Consider the following 19,802-nt stretch of genomic DNA (forward strand, 5'->3'; position numbering starts at 1 on the left):
AAGTAAGCCTTCCACACACAGGAATGGAAAGGGCTGGATGTCAGTCAGGATTCTTCCCTCCTCACAAGGGGCTAAAAAGAGCATGACAGAAGGTGGGGCCGGGGGAGAGCGTGGGCTTCAGGTCAGGCTGGATTCAGGGCTCCAGCACCTCCTTTTAGGACTTGCTATCCCCTCCTGTTGTGGTCTCTCCACTTGGATTGGCTCATCATCCATTTCGGCCAGAAGGCTGGAGCCGCTCAATGCCCACAGCCTTTGTGGCTCACACTTGGCAGAAGCTAAAGCCACCCTCTCCTGGCTACCTAGGGCCAGAGCTCCAGGGTCCGCTCCGATCGCCTTTAGTCCCCTGCCTTGTCCCTGAGGCAACCGCAGTGGCCACAACCACAGCATGTCCTGGTAGGCTGAGGGCTGGCTCACCAGAGACTTGGTCTCCACTCATTGCTGGTGTCCTGAAAGCTCCGTATTGCTCAAGCCGTGCAGCCCTCCTAACCCAGCTCCCTCTCACCCCTGCAGGGCCCTCATCTTTGTGTCGCATGGAGCCGGGGAGCACTGTGGCCGCTATGACGAGCTGGCTCAGATGCTGATGGGGCTGGGGCTGCTGGTGTTCGCCCATGACCACGGTGAGTACCCCCGGGGGGACAGGGCCCATGATGCTGGCCGGCGCCTGACAGTTTGGGGGACCCCCCACTTTCCACCACCCCACCTCCCTCATCCCTCCTCCTTTGTTATTCTGTGATTCCCGCAGTGACACTAGGAAAAGACGCTCTCCATGGGATGTTTCTGAGTTAAAAAAAAAAGTAATAATAATATGTAGTTATGTAAACAAAAAAATATGTCTGACCAGCACTTTCTGTTGCGTCTGGGATTGAATGCAGGCTGATTAGAAATCTCAGCTGAGAAAATAAAAAAAAACCAAAGCCAGAATCTGGTTATACAAGAACTTGCCTCAGGCCAAGGAATCCTCTCTTGCATTTATAAAGGGCTTTCTGCGCAAAACGGGCCCCAGTTTTCTCCCAAGGGACTTCAGATGGATGTGGTAATAGTCTGCCAAGTACAGCTCAACCCCTTCCACCACAAGACACTTAGGAAGCATTTCAAGCCAGGAGAATAGGAAAACTCTCAGAGGCCGTATCGGTCCCAAGAAAACCCCATACACACACATGTGTGCGTACACATGTAAATACATGCACACACGTGTTCCCCAGCCCGATTTTTTGATTCTTCTTCCTATAACAAAATCCACACTAACCATCCAAATGCAGTGTTTATTGCCTAAGCCCGTATGTCATCCCTTCATCATTTTTGTGACATTCCTCATGGTTTGGAAGGCTCCCGATTTAGCTCTTCCCCTGCTTAACAGTCTTGAAGAATGAAGTGTTCCCTGTGACTGAACACGGTGATTTCTCTACAGCCGCAGTGTAGAAATCTTGCGTCCCGGCTCAGATCCAGCCATGTGGTTGCTATTTTATGTGATTTGAAAATAGATAATTAAGTGGCATTGCTGCAAAGAGGGAAAGGGGAGCAGTGACAGGGCCCCGGAGTCCTTGCGAAAGGGAGGGACCGCGAGAGCCGGGGATGAGAAGCCGCTGGGACGTTTTGACCATAAAGAATTAGGAAATGTGGATTTACCAAGAGCCCTTTTTAAGCCAGCTATGAGCAAACATCTTCATAACTGCGAATATTGACTAAATTCCTTTCTTGTTATGGTCGTAATGTTCTTTAGGGCTTGGCAAATGGTCGCGGTAATATTTGTGAGGCTGTTTGAGATGTCATATTTGAGCACTGTCCTGATTTTCACTCTGGGGACTGTGTTGGTATGAGCCTGGGGACTTTGTACAGAGTGTAAAAGCCCAAGATGGGAACACTGCTCTTCTGGTTGTCTTTGTTTCTGTTAATATCTGCTGCAATCATCCCCTCCCTCTTCAGACTGAGCAACCTAGGGACATACTGGCAGAAAAGAATAATCGGGCTTGGCAAACAGCGAACACCTTCACCCAGAATCCAAGGAGGGTTGTGAACCTTGGAGTCTTTTTCCTTCTTAGGAACTCCCCTGGGCCACACCTGTGGGAGCACATACCTGTTGTGCCCTATTTATTTGGTCTGATGGCAGAACTTTGAAAAACAAGTTTAAAAGGCTTCCCTGTTTGAGGAAAAGGAGAAAAGAAACAGCCCACCTATTGATGTTTCCAAAATAACATCTAGGATGGGCGCATCCTAGATGTTCTAAAGTTAGTTCAAAAGTGGTCATTGATATTCACCTGCTCTGAGTCCCTTGGTTTATTGTCTTCTTCCCATGACTCATTGGAAATCTCCCTGGCTAGTGCCAGAGGGTGGTGTTTTATTCAAGAAATGAACCCAGTTAAATGTGCGTGTGACTTTGGTCGTCGTCTGTGGATGAAAGTGACCATAGCTCACTTAGTAGGACAAAGCCTCGTGAGCAGGCCGGCCATCATTGCAGGGTCTCGTGCGGCTGGATCCTGGTGGTTAGTGATCTGTTCTTTATTCCTTCTTGCTGACACATGTAGAGAAGGAGGGATTCGAACCCAGACCTGCAGGTTCTGAAGCCTGGCCTCCTCGATGACAAGATGTGGATGATTCAGTAGCCATACCAGGAATGATTACATACAAAGACACAGGCAGGCTTCTTTCTTTCCTACATAGATTTTCAATTTAAATAGAGCAGAGAGTGGGAGAATGTCAGGCACTTACTGGGCCAGTTGGAGGTACACAAAGGATTAAAAATGCAGAGCTGAGAAAGACTGTTCTAGAGCCCGTGGCCTCTCCAGGGCCAGCGTGACCTCAGACCCTACCCCACCCTCCATCCCATGTACTCAGGCATGTTGTCATCCTGTTGTCAGAGGCGTGCTGCTAAAACATTCATGCCAGATAGCAAGCGGGCTTGGGTGCAAATGTACCTGGGTCCAAATGCCCCCTAGGCTGTGACTCCAGACCTGTGATCTCAGACACCATATCAAACCATTCCAAGCCTCTGTTTTCTCATCCACCAAATGGGCAAGGCAGTGCTGTCCTATAGCCAGGATTTTTGTGCCATAATGCTTAGAGAGTGCCTGGCAGAGCATGGTAAGGTGTCCCCCTGCACTCTGCCCTCTCCCTGACCCCTTCCAGCCACAGTGCAGACCACCCACTGTGCCAGGTACCCACACGAGGGACTCCAAGGCCCTAAGCAGGAACAGCTAAGCTGGGAGCTGGGAACCAGGGGTGCTGGGTTCTGGGGCCCCTGTTGCTGCCCTGAGCTGGTCCTCTGTCTGGCCCAGAGAGGCTGGCAAGGTAGATTTTCAAAACCTTTACAAAGTGAACAGACCTGCTGCAGCCGGTTTCTATAAACACAGTTTGTAGAAATGCGGGTTTCTGTAAATCCTCCGGTAGCTTGCTTTCAAGTTCCCTCTCATTGTCCAAGTACGTTCTACTATCTCATGGTTTAGGCAGAGGGCCGGAGACACTGTGCCTGTAGCCGTCTGGCTGTGTTTCCCAGCATGCCGGGGTGAATGGCAAGCACATCGCCGTGCTCAGTCAGTATCCCATTGAACTTTGCTGTTTTAGGATTTTGCAGGATGACAGACTGCATGGGCGTGACCACAAACGAGAGCTGTGATTCCTGCCCTTGGTCAAGGGGCACTTCTGGTACATTCTACCCTCCCTTAATGATGAATATTACGACCCCATTTTAGGCGTGAGGATTCTGAGGCTTTATTGCCAAAGGGCCCATTCTGATGGCAGTGAAACATCCACACCAGTCGGGGGCAGTTTTCAGGCCACAGAACCCTGACCATAGGAGCTTCACAAAAAATGTCTAAGACTGGGGGGGTGGGGAGGGAGGGAGGGCGAGGGTAAGGGGGACCCCACAGTGCCTCCAGTACGGGAAGCTCCATCTGTGGTCTTGCTCGGTTTTTGTTAGTGTGGCTTTCCCGGCCATGGCAGCCAGCTCCAGCCTCCTGTTCTCAGCAGGAGGGAGACGGGGCACAACACGGCATGGCAGGGGCTGGGCTCATACCAGGAGAGCTCACCAGCATTCCAGCTACATCTCCTTGGCCAGTGCTGCATTGCAGGGCTACGCCCCTAGCTGCAAGGGAGGCAGTGAAATCTCATTCATTCAGGTTTGTCACCGAAAGGGGCATTACCCAACCATCTTACTGTCTGTGTTTTGGGTTATAACAGCACCTCCTGTCTGTCTCATCCGTCCATCCTTTTGTTCTTTCAGAAGGTTTTGGTGCCAAGGTCATGATTGGTAGCATCAGTAAGTGGTGGGTAACATTCCTAATAGTGCAGCAGGCCTGGGCTCAGTGCCGTGCAAGGACAGAGTCATGGATGCAGAAACTGACAATCTGATGGTAGAATGACCTGTGTTCCCCAGAAAAATTAAGCAGCCCCTGTTACGTGTCCAGCTTCACTAAAATAATCAGTATCCTGAGTGGTAACTCCTTCCTTTGGAGGAAATAGACTTACTGAGTCATCACATGTCAGCCCCTTGCTCTCCCCAGCAACCTTCTCGTCTCCCATGTGGGGCCCAGGACTGAGCAGAGGGGAGCCCTCACCTCTCTGCTGATCACCCTTTGTGATCCCAAAACCACCAGACCAGAAATGTTTTAAGCACACACAGCAGAATATCAATAGAAGAGTATCCACAACCGCTGGGCACTGTTGGGTGTTGGCTTTGTGGAGAAGACCCAGCAGAGTGGCCACTGGAACACGAGAGTGGCCAGTCTGGTGGCCAAGATTGGGACAACAGTCCAGTGAAACTTGAAAGCGATGCGGTTGGAAGCCAGAACAGAGGAGACCTGTAACTTGGGTGTGCTGAGTAGGACACAATGTCTCAGAGGTACACAGGCTTCACCTGACGCCCAGAGCACTGGCAGGGGGCTGGGTCTTGTTGGATGAGTAGGAGCCTGCCAGGAGAAGCAAGGTGTGGAGAGAGGCACCCGTCACTGAGAGCAGTTGGCTCTGACCTTGACTGCCTGTTGAAATCCTTGGGGAGTTTTGAAAAATATGAATGCCTGGGCCCTCTCTCCAGAGAGTCTTGGATTTCTTATGTCTTTGATGTGTCTGGGGTATGGAAACTTCAAAATGACCCCAGTGGGGTCTCATGTACAGTCAAGGTTAATAAGCACAGTTCCAGGCAGAGGAGACTGTACAGGGAAAAGTTGATGCACAATGTGACATGCTTATGTCATGTTCGGGGAGACATTTGAGCCCAAGGACTCAGTGGACCCTGAAGTTTAGCAACAGTTACCAGGGGGTGGGGGAGGGGGTGCGGGGGAGCTGGCCCCTGGCAGGCTGATGAATCCCTCTAGATACTTGGAGCCCATGAGGGGGTTGATGCAGGGAGAGACAGGCTGGCTGCTGGGAGCAGGGAGGGCCACCAGTAGGCAGGTGGGCGGGACCCAGCAAGGGAGAGGTGAGGGCAGACCAAGGTGAAGGAGCTTCTGGCACGTCTGAACAGGTGGAAACACCAGAGGATGGGATTTTCTGTGCCATTCTAAATATAGTGCCAAGAAAACCAGGGCTCATGCTTACGCCGTCCCTCGGTCACCAGCTGCTCACGGTGACTCACTGGAAATCCCTCTGCCTTCCACAGGAGCTGAGCGGCTGGTGTGAGCAGGGGAGAGGGCAAGGCACTGGGGTGGGCTCCCCTGTCCCACTGGCAGGCGCCGCCGCAGGTGGAGGGCCCCGGACACTGACCGGGTCCCCCCTGGAATGTGGGCACCTTGGCCGGCCCCAGGTGACCTAGCTGCTGCAAGGGGGAGCAGGCTCCTGACTCTGGACCTGGCTGCCTGAAAAATACATTTGCTGAGGCCCGAGCCACTCTGTTTCTATTTCCAAAGTATCAAACAGCCATCCTCAACTGATTAACAGTGAATTAATTACGTACAAATATTTGAGGGAAAGTGTTAAAGGGGGTTTGTTTGTTTTATTTTTTCTAACTCAGCCGGAGTGTGTGAGAAGAGGAAGTTCTGAGGGAAGGTTTGTGGGCGACAGCTATGCCCTATTCTGTTCATGAGGGGGCTCTACCTGGTCCCACGAAGGGTGTTGAGGAAATTCAGGGTTGGGGGAGATGATATGTGTGTTTTATAAACAAGGAGACAGTTTTGAGTCAAGGTCCCTTGCTGGACCTATTCTAAAAATTGGTCACTATCAGTTATGGTAATAGATTTTTATTTAAAATGTTTGAAAAATGTGTCAGCATTTCTTGGCTTTAGTAAATACGCAAGTGAGAATAATGGAGGGAGTTGCATTTTGATATGAGGCGTTCAGGGGACCCAGCTCTGAGGACAGGCCACCATGACCTTGCCTCTGCGGTGGCAGGTATAGGAGGTAGCCTAGGCGCCCTCTGTATCCCACAAGGACTTTGCAGTTTCCTTTCTCCGTCTCCCCTACCTCTTCCTCCTTCATTCAGAGGTAAGTACACCCAAACCTTCCATCTTGGGTCTAAATATCTGACATGAGTTTATTTGATCACTTGCATCTTTCTTGAACAAAATATAAAAATTTCTGTGGCCTTGGTTTGCTCATTTATAAAATGACGTGATAATAATAATGAGGCTATATGGTCGTTGATAGAATGAGAAGGATAGAATGAGAGGAAGCAAGGTTCTCACACTCTAGTGGACTGCAGTGTTCCAGAAGGCCCACGGAAACCCGCATGGCCGGACTCTGACCCCCGACGTTCTGATTCAAGAAGGCAGACTGCGAGGAGAAAGGGAGCCAGTTCACTGCAGATATTTCTTATGTACAATTTCCTTTAAACTACAGTGTAGATAGAGCTAAAATTTGAAATGTAACATTTTTCTTTTTTTGAGACTTTATTTATTTATATGGGGGGAGCGGTAGAGCTAAAGGAAGAAGCAGACTCCCTGCTGAGCAGGGAGCCCAGCTTGATCCCAGGACCCCAAGATCAGGACCTGAGCCAAAGGCAGACGCTTAACCCACTGAGCCACCCAGGCCCCTGATTTCATTTTGTCAGAAATGTAGAAAGTGACTTCTTCACATGGGAATCAGGCACATTGTTTGCTCTGCTTTATGGAAGCAACAAAACCCAGTTGCCCTTTTGAGGCCTACAGGTCTGAATCCTGAATCAGGAGTTTGTGTTAGGGGCTTCAAAAGCCAAATGGATGCTTCCGGAAAGTCAGTGCCACCTTTCTTGTCTCAGTGCTGGCGTGATTATTTACCACCCAGTTATTTTTCAAAAGGAATTTACCCCAAGGGAGTATTCATTCATTTCAAAATTATTCACATGTCCCCAGAGAAGGAAATATTTAAGGTTTTCTGGTTAAGGAGAAAACAGACATAATTTTGTGTCTCTGGAAGACACAGTTTCTGAAGTGTTCAAATGAGTCACTTGGAGGAGGAAAGAAAAGTGAAATTACTTATATGTGATGCTATGTTTAAAAAAAAAGACTGAATAATTCTAGGGAAGGAAATTCTTCTCAGCACCACGGACGCTCTTTGTCGTGGTTCAGGAACTGAGAAAAGATGTATATAATTAGAGTGTATACATAGGTTTTACTTGGAAGTAGAACAAAAATGTAGACCTCGGTGTCTGCAAGACCCAGGTCTGAGTCCATTCAACCACTCACTCTCTCCAAGCAAGTTACTTAACCTCTCGGAATCTCTGTTTTCTCATGGACAGCAGAGAAGAGTCATCAAAATCTCTACCTATTCCCTGGCATCAGGGCTGCGAGGATCAAGGGAGATTATCCACGTAGAGGGCCTGGCTCACTTTAAGGACTCCATAGGTTCTGGCTACGGTGAGATGACTACTTCATAGTCCTAGGAAAACCCGAGTCTGACACCGGTTGCCACTTCTCACTCCCGAGGGCCGAGTCCAGATTTTGAAAGTGGAGGTCATGTGACTTTTGCCATGGGGCATTTATAAGAGTCATCACAGGATGAGATGATATTTGCATCTGATTAATATTTATTAATAATTACTGTACCCCTGACTATCCACACAAAAGGCTTTTTGAAACTCTGCCCGTGTGACCTTACTGACCGCCTGAAAATAGGTACAGTTGTCATAGGTGAACAGAGCTTGTGAGCACCCCAAGTGCCACCTGCCCTGCTCCCCACGACCCAGGGCCGGAAGTTAGTTACTGCATGGATGCTAACTGTCGGCCGATGCTAACTCGGGGCATTTCTTCTCACGAATTCTGCACGGCAGACTGCTAGCCTCAGCATCTGGAGGCCCCGTCTCCACACAGGGCAGCAGAGGACAAGGACACAGGTGCCGGAGGCCTGCAGTCCCAGAGCCCCTGCTCTTGGCCCCTCCCCCGCAGGCGTGCCACACCCGCTCTTCTTTTAGGCTTCACAGAGTGCCAGGGGTATGCTGTGTGGATGTTCTTGAAGGAGAGTGTGTTCTCCCCAAGTTCCTCCCTTATGTTGGAGCGTAGGTTTCCCGCATCAAGGCAGAGAAGGGAGGGCAGCTGGCCCAGGTGAGGGTCGCCTCAGCAAACAAGCAGGGGCGCGGCCCAGGAGGCCCTGTTGGGGGATGGGACACCCAGAACTCAGACAGACCCCACCCTTGCACAAGGCGCATGTTGTCAGGGTAGGGCCAGGGGCCCCCACCAACTCCGAGACAGGTGGCCCTCGACATAGCCAGGAGGGAGGATGACTGCAGGAGGGAGGGCAGGGCCTTGGCTGTCCTTGCAGAGGAAGCCCCATGAAGGCTGAGGCTTCCTCCACTGCATGGCCCTCACACCCCCTGGCAGGGGTGGGGTGGGAGAACAGGCCCCCCTAGGCAAAGGTGGAGAGGTAGGGGCAGCACGTGGAAAAGAGCTTCTCTGTCACAGGCTGGCACCACGAGTCGTGGACGTGTCGTCCCACTTTAAAGATGGGCATACCAAGCTTTGGGGAAGCAGAACAACAGGTGCATGGTAGGAAGAGCACCCTGGATTCCCTCCCTGGTCCAGGGTGTTCATGGCTGAGAAGCCACCATTGAGTTCAGTGGTCAAAGCCTGGGAACCAGGTGACAGAGTGTGGGCAGGATTTGGGGGAGGACTGTCCAGCCACACAGGAGGAGGACGATGTGCTGCTGTGGAGAGCCTCACCGATGGCTGGGACCTGGGCTCGGAGGCAGGGCTTAGCCACTGTCAAACGGATCAGCTGCTGAACTTCTATCACTACCTTCAAGCAGCTCAGAGTTGCCCACAGCGACCAAGGGTATTTCAAGGCCCTGGAAGCATCAGCTGCCTCTTAACATATAGCCAGCTCTGTGCAGACGCTGGCCAACAGCCATGCCCACACCTGGGCTGTAGCCTCCCCAGGGACCTGGCCACCTCCCGTGGCCGCCTCTGGCCTGCCCGTCCCCACCGAGCCCAGCTCTCGGGCCTCGCTCACGTCTCCCTGCAGCTTTCCTTCCCTTCTTTGCCCTCCACGCTCCTGTACCATCTTTCACTTGCTGGAGGATAACTCTTCTCCCATGGTGTTTTTTTAGTTTAGGTTTTTTTTTTTTTTTTATATATTTTATTTGACAGACAGAGATCACAAGTAGGTGGAGAGACAGGCAGAGAGAGAGGAGGAAGCAGGCTCCCTGCTGAGCAGAGAGCCCGATGCGGGGCTTGATCCCAGGACTCTGGGATCATGACCTGAGCCAAAGACAGAGGCTTTAACCCACTGAGCCACCCAGGTGCCCCTTTTTTTAGTTACTTGTTCATACGTTCGCCCCCCTGCTAGACTCTTAATTTCTGCGGCATTTCCCCCAGCACCGGAACCTTGTCTTATCTTTATTTCTGTTTCCCCAGCACAGCTGAGATTCTGGTCCCTTACTGGGGGGAGGTGTAATGGTTTTGTGAATTAAATGAGCTTAACAGCTCCCCAAGGACAGCAGTCTACCCCCTGTCGAGTAGGGTTCCATCTCTGGGAGTTCTCAGGATGGCGGAGCTATGGGAGTGATAGAGTTGTGGAAGGGGGAAGGAATGAAACTCGAAGAGAACTTGTGGAAGGCAGGGTTGTGGTGGCAGAGCGTAGAGCAGAGGAGGAGATCGATTATCCCCCGCCCCCCACACGCGCACTGGGTCTGTACCCAGTCTGCAGCTGAACTTGTCCGGGAGGGCACTGTGCTGGGTCAGTGGAGGTCCCCAGCTGGATCAGGGCAGGGTTCACACCCCAGGTGGCCTTGGCCACAGCAGGTCCCTAGGAAGCAGAGGACATACTCTTGGGTGTGCCTGGAGGCCTTGGGCCCATCCTGGAGATTCTCACTGCAGCTGAGGTCAGGGCTGGCCTTGAGCTCACAGAGCTCATGACAGCTGGATGCTGGCCAGACATTTTCAGTGTCCAGAGCAGCTTCAGGCTGTCAGGAGGGATGATGACTTAAGCGATCATTTTATAATATCCTTAGTCATCGCACCAGTAGATGCCCCCACTGGTGCCTTAGAAGGCATGTGCTTTGGAGATGATGTGCCTTCTAGAGCCCAGCACACCTGTTCTGTGGCTGGGTGCAGTGCGGGCAGGTTTAGCAGAGCGCTGAGAACACATCAGCTTATGCACAGCCGCAGGCTTCATGAGACCAGTTCCCCACTGCCATGCGCTGGGTACCTTCTAAATTTAAACAGTCTGCCCCCCCTCTTTAGGTAGCAATTACCTTGGATTATAAAACTAATCCCATTTGCAAATACTGAGTGTTTTCCGAAAGGCATTCCAGTTGGGTGAAACACACACGGGTCCCTAATCGGTAAGGGGAGTCATGCAGCCTCTTGAAGCACACGTTGAGACCAAGGGTACATGGACGGGAGTGAACTAACGTGACCCCGGAGTGACCACCTGGGTTAAATCCCAGCTCTGGCACTCACCAGTTGAAGGGCATGGCCAAAGACCAGACCCCCGGGGACCCCCATTTCCTTACCCGCGAGGTAGAACTGGTTATATCAGTCCTGGCCACAGAGCCCCTGTGAGTTACCATCTGAAAAGCACTTGGCAGGACCCTACGCAGGTCAGCAAGCTATGCATATTCTTTCAGAATGCTCCTAATGGAGGCTGAAATAACGGTCATAATGACAATCACTTCTTGGTCACTGACAAAGCAGCTAGCTGCAGCGAACCTGCAAGGAAGGCCCCTCTTCTTTTCCAGGGGGACGTGGGGTTTGGGGTGGGGGCACAGGGGGCAGTGCGGGTTCAAGGTCCTGACAGCAAATGGCAGGGTTGGGCCTGGACTCCAGCTTCCCAGGAACAGGTCCTTGGGCATCTCCCAGGCTTGGAAATGGCCACCACCGCCCTTTTGTAAATGAACATTCAAAATAACTCTGGCTGCAGATGGACCAGAAAAAGAAGCTACTTCCAGAGATTTGGAACAGGTAGGGCCGGGGCTGGCTGCATTTGCATGTCGCTGGGAGAGGCTCAACAGCTCTGCCAGGCCTGCACTGGAGGCCTCAGGGGACCTCCGGGGCTGCCTGGGGGAGGGGACGTCTCAGGCTTGTGAGCCTTCCTGAAGCTGGAGCTCAAACAGCACATGACCAGGAAATGGCTGGCCCACTGAGAACTAAAAATAACCGTCTGCCACGCTGCCAACTGGCAGGGCAGGCCAGGAGAACACAGGCAAGGGAGCGAGGGGGGCAATGGACCTCATGACAGCAGGCAAGGGGCTTCCTCAGTCTGGGGGCAGTTTTCAGGTACCCATGTTACTAGCATGGAAAAAGTAAGTAAGTAGCTGCACGGTTCTGACACTCTTCTCTGGGGCTCTAGCTCGTGACTCCGTGAATTCTCACCCTCAATGCCTTGATTTCTCTCCTATTAGTGGTCAAAGAAAAAAATTAAAGCCAACCCAGGGACCCCAACCTTGCCTAGGATGCTGAGGGGCATTTAGATCTCTTTGGCAAGCAGTCTGGGGTGCCATGCACGTTTGATGCTTGTCTGGAATCTTCGAGAATGAGGAACCCTGTGTGTGAACATAGGGCAGCTCTGATCCCCCAGAGGCCAGCCCTGTGAAGTGAGAGGATAGGACGTGAGAGACCCCAGGTGGCCTGAGGGGCCCTGCCTTGAGCTCTGGAGCCAAGCCCTGTTCAGTGGCCGGCCAGCTGTGCACGGGGCCTCTCTGGGCCTGGGTTTCCTCATCTGCACGTAGCGAGACCAGCCGCCCCCGCATCCTGGGCTGTTGTAACGCATGGACCCAGCGGGAAGTGGCAGGGATGATGCCTGATAGTCTGTGTGCTCAGGGTTCCAGGCCATTCCACAGAGCTGTGCATGCAGAAAGTTGTTTCCCCTGCTGCTCTGCGGGCTTCTACCCCAAACCTGGAAGCAGAGGTTGGGCAGCAGGTGGCACTGCCTGCCGGAGTGAGACACCCCCTCACTCGTAGCATCTCACCCCAGCCCTGAACCAAGCCAGCAGCCCCCATGCAGAGGCTCTAAAGAGACACAGCCACCAAGAAGAACTGGGTCTGCCTGGAGAGTTCCAGAAAGCAGGGCCGTCTGGCCATTGGCATCCCTGTGGCTCCTTCTCTCACAGAGCATCCATCCCTCCCTCGGCACAGTAAGTGCTTGGAGAACACCAAACAACGGAGGCTTGTGGATCTCTGCATCCTTCTGGGGACCCAGGGTACAATAGCTGCTCTGTGAGTGCATTTCAAGGCATTTTGATAGAAACAGTGGTTTCTCTGGGTTTGCCCCTGTTCAGACTGGAGCATTGCATACCTGCCTGTATGAACTTGGATCAGAGGATGAGCCCTATTTAAAGAAACCAAGTAACACTTTACCACCTGGGAAAATCTGTCATCTCTGTGCTTGTACTTTTTTCTTGGATCACCACACTTGCAGCAATGTGGCGAGTCAGCCTGTGTGCCCATTGAACAACCAAGCTCAGAAATGCATAGTACCTTGCCCGGGGCTGCACAGCCTTCCAGTGCCAAAACCAATTCAAATCCATGTGCTCTTCCACCTTGCTGGGATTTTCCACTTTTGGAAGACTGTTTTGGGTGCAGGGTGCCTACACAGCAGGCGCTGTTCAGGCGGCGAGGCCCCCTCTTGGTGCTCTGCCTCCTAAGCAGCCTGGCTTGTCGTGCAGCCCCCCACAGGTGCCCTGGGGTGTCTACACCATCTGACAGAAGCACAGAGCGGCTCTAGGAATAGCTTGTGACGCACAGTCTGTCGGGGTGTGGTGCCAGCTCCCTGGTGCGCACCTTCTGCCGAGGCTCTGCTCAGAGATGCTCAGACTCCCAGAGGTGGCACCTGAGCCCAATACAGTGGCAAGGGCTGAAGCCAGCAGTAGAAACACAGTGCTTTCGCCCCATGCCTCAGCACCTCCGCCGGCGGCCACACAGAGTGCCTCCTGCAGGCCTCACCCAAGGGCTGACTTCCTGGTTTAAGCTTGAGCTCAGCCACAGGTGTTTTGCTATGGGACTCCCCTGGATAGAGGCAGAAGGACTTGGGCTTGGGGCCTGGTCCTCTGTTTTTGGTTCTGTGGCTGCGACCAGTCAGTTGACCTCTCTGAGCCTCAGTTTTCCCATCTGTGTAATGAGCTGGAGAGATCCCCTAGAAATCTTGAATCAAAGAACCCAGCACAAGCTCTGCATGCCGTCGACACAGTTCTGTCCCTTCCTTCCGCACTGCTCTCATCTGGAAGGTGGCACTCTCTCTACCATGACCCTGGCTACCTTCCTCCAGTGCTGAAAACCAGGCCTGCAGGGCAGGGTTGCCAGCAAAGATTGAGAGTGTGAGAGGCGGGGGCCAGCTGTCTCTTTTCCTGGAGTTGGGGAGAAGTGGTGGATCATTTAGGCACCATAATAATAATTATTTCTTTTCCCGGTTATTGTACAGATGTCACCGGATGGGAAGAATCGCTCAGAGGGTTTATTCAGTACAAACTTTGTCTTTTACCAAAAAAAGAGAGGAATTGTCCGCAGCTCTTCGTTTGAAGGCCAAAGGGACAGATTCCAAGGCCCCTGGATGCAGGGAGGTAGGAGGGTCTGGGCTGCTCGACAGCAGGTAGGGCTCTGGGGCAGAGCCCCCCACTCCTCCCAGCTGACCCACCAACCACGAGCCCCTGAAACGATCAGGCTCTCTAGGCTCGAAACAATAAAATGGCACTGTCTCTGTGAGCTTAAAAAAAAAAAAAGGCGCCTCTTTGAGCAGAAGGTGAGATGAGATGTGGGAACACACCCATGGTCAAGATATCCAAAAGACCACAGGTGGACACAGACATCCCTTTGAGCACAGACCCGGAGCTTCACAGAACACCTGCCGCGTGCCAGGCACGGTGTTGGGTTTTGTCACACGTGCATGTGTAGTCTAGGGACCAAGAGAGGGTTGAGGACTGGCCTGGAGAGGTTTGAGATGGTGGCCCATCAGCTGGGGGCCTCAAGACAGGGTTGAGACCCTCTTGGCCTATGGTGTTACAGCTGCCCCCATAACAGAATAGGGGCGCTGGTTTGTAACAGGAGCTATTCGAAATCGCTGCCTGGGGGCCTCCCAAATTGTCCTCACCTGCCAGGAGTGACGTTTATACTCACCTCTTCAAGGATGATATTTCCCCTTTAGTAATAGCTTGTCATTGATGTGATAGATAGACTGCTTTCCCCATAAAATTGATCTGATTCTTAAGGCCTTTTTGAAAAAGCAAGAGAGAGAAAAGAAAATTGCCGCTTCCCCATTCTCCTCCCTCCATGCCGCAGAATTGTTAGGAAAAGAGACTGACACTGTCTTTCAGAGCTAACAATGGAATGTGGTGGGAAGGGAAGTGTGGCTGTAGGTTTAATTTTGCAAGGCGACCAGGCAGACCGTGGGGGTTCAGTTTGCTAGGAAGATTTCTTGCTATTGACCATTGACAATGTCTTTCATATCCCAGAGCCTCACTTGTGGATTATTTGTTCCTCTGTAATTTGTGGAGCACCTGCCCACAGCTGTAAACGAGACAGACAAAAATCTGTGCCCTTGTTAGACCCTAAGTGGGAATGAATGACTTGAGAGTCTATAACTTAGAGGTAAGGGTGAGGAAGAAAAACCAAAAGAGTGGTAGAGCAGGGCAGTGCAGCGGGTGCTAGGTGCCATTCTAAAGAGGCCAGTCCCCCTGGGAAAGTGGCAACCGGACAAAGGGAGAGGAAGAGGAGCAATGGGTGTTTGAGGGGAAGAGGTATAGCCAGTACAAAGGTCCTGGGGTAGGAAAGTGTCTGGCTGATGAGAGGAGCAGTCAGGAGATAGGGGGTACTGGGGGAGGAAATGGAGTGGCAGATCTAACAGAAGATAAGGAATAGCTCATGTAGGGTTCAGGGAGCTTCAGTGTCCCCATCTGTAAAACAAACAAAAGACCCACATGTCTGTTGTACAGATTTGATGGAATAATACATACCAAGCACCTGCACATATGCTAGGCATTGACCAAGTAGGAGCAAGCGTGCATTGCTCTCCTACATCAGAGATGCAGGAAGCCACCTGGCTGTTCATTCCCAAGGTGTCAGCACTGTGTGGATGCTGCAGTCCAGTCAGGGTGAGCTTGGGTTCAGACTCACCTGATGGGCATCAGGGGGTACTCTCTCATTAGCAGGACTCCCCCGCCCCAGCTTTGCAACACCCTTGCAGCTTCTTCAGCTATCCCCAAGGCCCTGCAGCGGCATTATCTTTCAGGGGGTCCAATAAAGAGCATCTTTCTCTGATAGAATTGATTGATCTGGGGACTGAGCATATAATCCTGCTGGAGCTTATGACCGGGCATCAGGCTGATCTCAGTGGTCTTTAAAAGTGGAGAGTTCCGAAGCTAAGATAAGACCCTTGAGGCCAGGAACCATGTCGCTGATTTTGTGTGTGTGTGTGTGTGTGTGTGTGTGTTTATTGTGTCTTATGTATTAATATGTTTCATATATATTACATACAGGCACTGGGATATGCCTAAGGCAGCCTCTAACAGTAAGAAGTCTACCAGTGTTTTTTAGATGGCTGCTTTTCCTGCCTCAATCAGTTGTCAATCACCACAATGATACTGTGTAACAGTCTCTAGAAGCTGATCAGCTGAAGACAACAGCTTTTTCTTATATGTCTGTAGGTCAGCTGATTTCCAGTTTTCTCCACCTGTCTCTCCTCCTCCTTTGGCCAGTGATGTCAGGGACACAAGAGAGTGGTGGAGTCGTGTGATGCTTTTTAAGCCTAAGTTCTCAGACTGTCCCATCATCAGTTCCGCGCATCGCCTGGTGGGAGGATTCTGCATAACCTGTGACAAAGAGCAGGGCTGAGGGAGGTCTCCCTAGAAAAGACCTAGGACCCGTCCTGCTGTTGACTGAGTGAACCATCAGGGGTGGAACTCAAGGTGATTTTAAATAGGACACAGGCAACCTCTGTTTGATTTAAGTCATATGTATTTATGTTATGATTTCTGTATGAGTTAGGGATTAAGTTTGGCTGCTAGAAGAGAGATTAGTCATGGCAGTGGATTAAGCGAAAAAAGTTACTTTCCTTCTCACTGAAAAGCAGTCTGGAGATATTCTGAGCCGATGTTTTAATTATTACTCAGGCATGGTGGGGTCAACAGATCAGGACATCACCACCATTGGAACAATAGTTTGTCACTCCCAGTTCCCAGAGGAGGGGCTACTCCACACCAGGCGGGGGGGGGGGGGGGGGGAGGGGGGGAGCAGTGGCATGGGTCAGGAGGCAGAGGAAGCAGGGTAACTGTAGGCAGGAGCTTTTATTGTGGTTTCCACGGGAAGGAATGGGTGAGGCAGGGTAAAGCGGGTTTAGGATTGGCTAGTTGGAATAATTTTATGACTCTGGAGGGTAGGGACCACTCTGGAGTGTAGGGGTGGTTGCTAGTGGTCTGATACTTGACCCTGGAGTGAGTAGGGCAGAGGGATATTGGCCTGAAATGGGAGAGCTTGGGAGAGCTTGATAGAGGAGATCAGAGGTAGTCGCAGGGAGTGGGCTTTGTATTGGTTAGTTTGCATATAAAAGGTGCCCTCAAAAGCAAGTTCTTTGGTATTCTCTAGGAATTGGCTATCCCCAGGAGGGAGAGTTTCCCCAGGGTTGGTCAGGACTCACAAGTCAAAATAGCAGAATAAAAGACATGCTTAATATACCCTGAGATTATGATTTCATTGTATTATGAAGAAACCAGCTTTCTTCTATCTGCTCTTCTCCCCTTAGAACATCCAGCCTCAAGTTTCCCTCTTGGTCCAAAATGGCTGCTAGAGTTCCAGCCATCACATCACATGTATGTTTCAGACATCAGAAAGAATGGCTACCTTCTTATTAAGAAGCTTTCCTGAAAGTTCCATATATCGACTTCCTTTTCTATCTTAAAGACTAAAACTTGGTCACATGGCCACCCCTAATTGCTAGGGAGACTGAGTGCTTTAGCCAGGTACATTGCCAGACTGAATACAATTGGGGTTAAGTTACTAAGAAGGAGAAAATAGGTATTGGGTAGGCAAATAGTAGTCTCTGACAGTTACTCTCTGTTTATGGGAAGTAACTGGTTTTCCATTAACAGTAGTGATAGAAAGTATATTTTTTTGTGTGTGTTTTTTTAATTTATTTACTTACTTGAGAGAGAAGGCGGGGAAGGGGCAGAGGGGGACAGAGAGGGAGAGAATCTCTAACTCCCTGCTAAGTATGGTGCTAGATATGGGGCCTGAGCTCACAACCCTGAGATAATGACCTTGGCTGAGACTGTGGTAGCTTTTAGGAAGCTGTGAACAAATATTCAAACCTTTCTATTTTTTTTTTTTTTTTAAATCAACTCCTTCTCCCTTTCATAAAGAACAGAGTATGGCTAATGTGCACATAGTTTTAACTTTGGTTTCTCCCGTGTTTCCAGGTCACAGTGGCTCATGAGAAGTGAAATTGTTTGATTTAAGGTTTCATCTTCCGCTTTTCTTTCTTAGCGTTGAGCAATTTAGGGAACCTCTCCCATGCAGATGGGGTGGTGTAGGCCAAAAGAACAGCCCCTGTGTCTGAGGGGCCCATCTTAGCATGGTCCCTCCTTGCTGCCACCGCTGGGTCAACACCCAAACCCAGGTGTCATTCCTAGACAATTTTTTCCCTTGGGGTCAAGGTAAATTCATAGAACAGAAATGCACAGAGTCGAGAGAATGTTACCATGGAATGGGCTAGGATATGCGAACCAGAGGATGACACACTGTTAAGAATACATCTTACAAGATGCCTCCCCTCAAAACCCCTTTCATTCTGACATCCCCCCTCCACTCTCCCCGTGGTTGTCAGTTGCTGCGGAGGTTGGGGGGGCGGCAGGGTGTGAGGCCAGCTTGGGAGGGCAGCCCAGGCCGTAGTTCCAGGACCCTGGCCTTAAGGACTAGCAGCCCAGGCTTGGAACTGGCTGGAGGTGGATTCTGCCGGTCACATGAGCCCTCGGTGCCTCAGTTTCCGGCTTGGCAAACTTGGCTTCAGATTTGTCATTTTACAGTTGAGGAAACTGGAACAGAAGTTAAGCATTTCTTACAGTTTCAGAACATATTGGTATGAAGCTTTTTATATATTTTTCCTTCCTTATTTTGCCTTTTATGGTTGTGAGGGAAACAGCAGGACTGATTCCCTAAAAGGGAGAGACTTTCTCGTTTCATCCAGGTGTCTTCTTCTTGCAAGGGGATCAGAGAAGCTTGCCATGACCTTGGTGGGAATGTGGACAGCCGAGCCTGGCAGGTCCCACGCTTTGGGGGTCAGCTGTGGGTGCCTCGCGCAGGCTGGGCCCTGAGTTCACAGAAGGAGGCGCCAGTGGGAGAAGGAATCTCCAAGACGCGGAGTGAAACCGGGGCTTGGGGAGGAGTGAGAGTGTGGCCCCCTCTCCGGGGTGTGGAGTCCACCCCCATGCACGTGCTGAACCAGCCACCCCCTAGAAGTGACTGAAACAGAACACCACAGGGGGAGGGAGGGCCTCCAGAAACAGAGAAAACAACTGAGAGGCTCAGGGGTGTGGTCCCGGCCCACTCAAGGCTAGTCCAGGCCGGTCCATGTTGGCATTCCAGGTCAGGAGCAGGGGTGGAGAAGGAGAGCAGTCACCAAGCAAAGGGGTTGGGGTCCTGCTGCGTGGGGGTCATGTCCATGTGCCCCACATGTCCCCCTGGACCGAGTTCTTTGCCGCCTTAGTGCATATGACTTTGATGAAGTCATCGAGTGGCTTCTGGGCCTCAAGTTATTTGCAGAAGGAACTGTCCCCCTCTCCCCACTCACCTGAGGGCTACATGCTGCCCTTATTAGGGTCACCCTTTGCAAGGAGCACGGTGAGCGTCAGAGGGCATTTATGTACCACGCTTCCAAGGACAGAGCAAAAACTCAGGCAGAGGAATGTCCGATGCTGGAAACATGCTCGGCTCAGCTGACCTGTGTGTTCTGCTCTCAGCAACGGCGGGGGAGTCAGTGGGATGTGACCGTGGGAGCAGAGCTGTGCTCATTTGGGCCATTTTGTGTGGGAGCCCATAGCCTCATGCCTGACCCCTGAGGCCCTGAGAACATCACTGGGTTCTCACGACTGCCAGGAAAAGGGTACATTGCCATCCCCATTGTTGGCCCCCAACACCTGCAGCCCTCCCTGGTCCAGAGCCCTCGCCCCTCCAGACAGCGTTATGGGGCAAGGGTGCTCTGTGCTTCTCCACTGTTCTGTTACCTCTTGTCTTCTTCTTTTCTTCTGTTTGGATTTCTTTTATACTTATTTCTGTGCATACTGTGTCTCTCATCTTTGCTGTGATTCCTTTTACAGTCTTCCCAGAAGAATCTGGTGTTATTCTATAAAGCAATGGTAGATTTTTTTTTTTTTTTTCTTAATGCTAGACTGCTGACTCAGGGAAAAAAAAATAGTAAGGGCACAAGAATAAGTAAATGCAGGGGGAGCATGATTTCTTTTCCCTTTGTAGAAAAATAGAGCA

The 19,802-nt window shown here is 51.2% G+C and overlaps 1 protein-coding gene across 3 annotated transcripts in view; it reads left to right on the top strand.

The window, feature by feature from the left end:
* Positions 1–19,802, top strand: part of MGLL (monoglyceride lipase) — a 225,868-nt gene that overhangs the window by 158,264 nt on the left and 47,802 nt on the right. For all 3 annotated transcript variants that reach the window (XM_059161919.1, XM_059161918.1, XM_059161917.1), the window contains exon 3: positions 511–617. In XM_059161919.1, coding sequence (XP_059017902.1) covers positions 511–617 — 107 coding nt within the window. The remainder of the gene's footprint in view (positions 1–510; positions 618–19,802) is intronic.

The sequence above is a fragment of the Mustela lutreola genome, chromosome 2 (assembly GCF_030435805.1).
Source record: "Mustela lutreola isolate mMusLut2 chromosome 2, mMusLut2.pri, whole genome shotgun sequence".
In the NCBI taxonomy this organism is placed as follows: Eukaryota; Metazoa; Chordata; class Mammalia; order Carnivora; family Mustelidae; genus Mustela; species Mustela lutreola.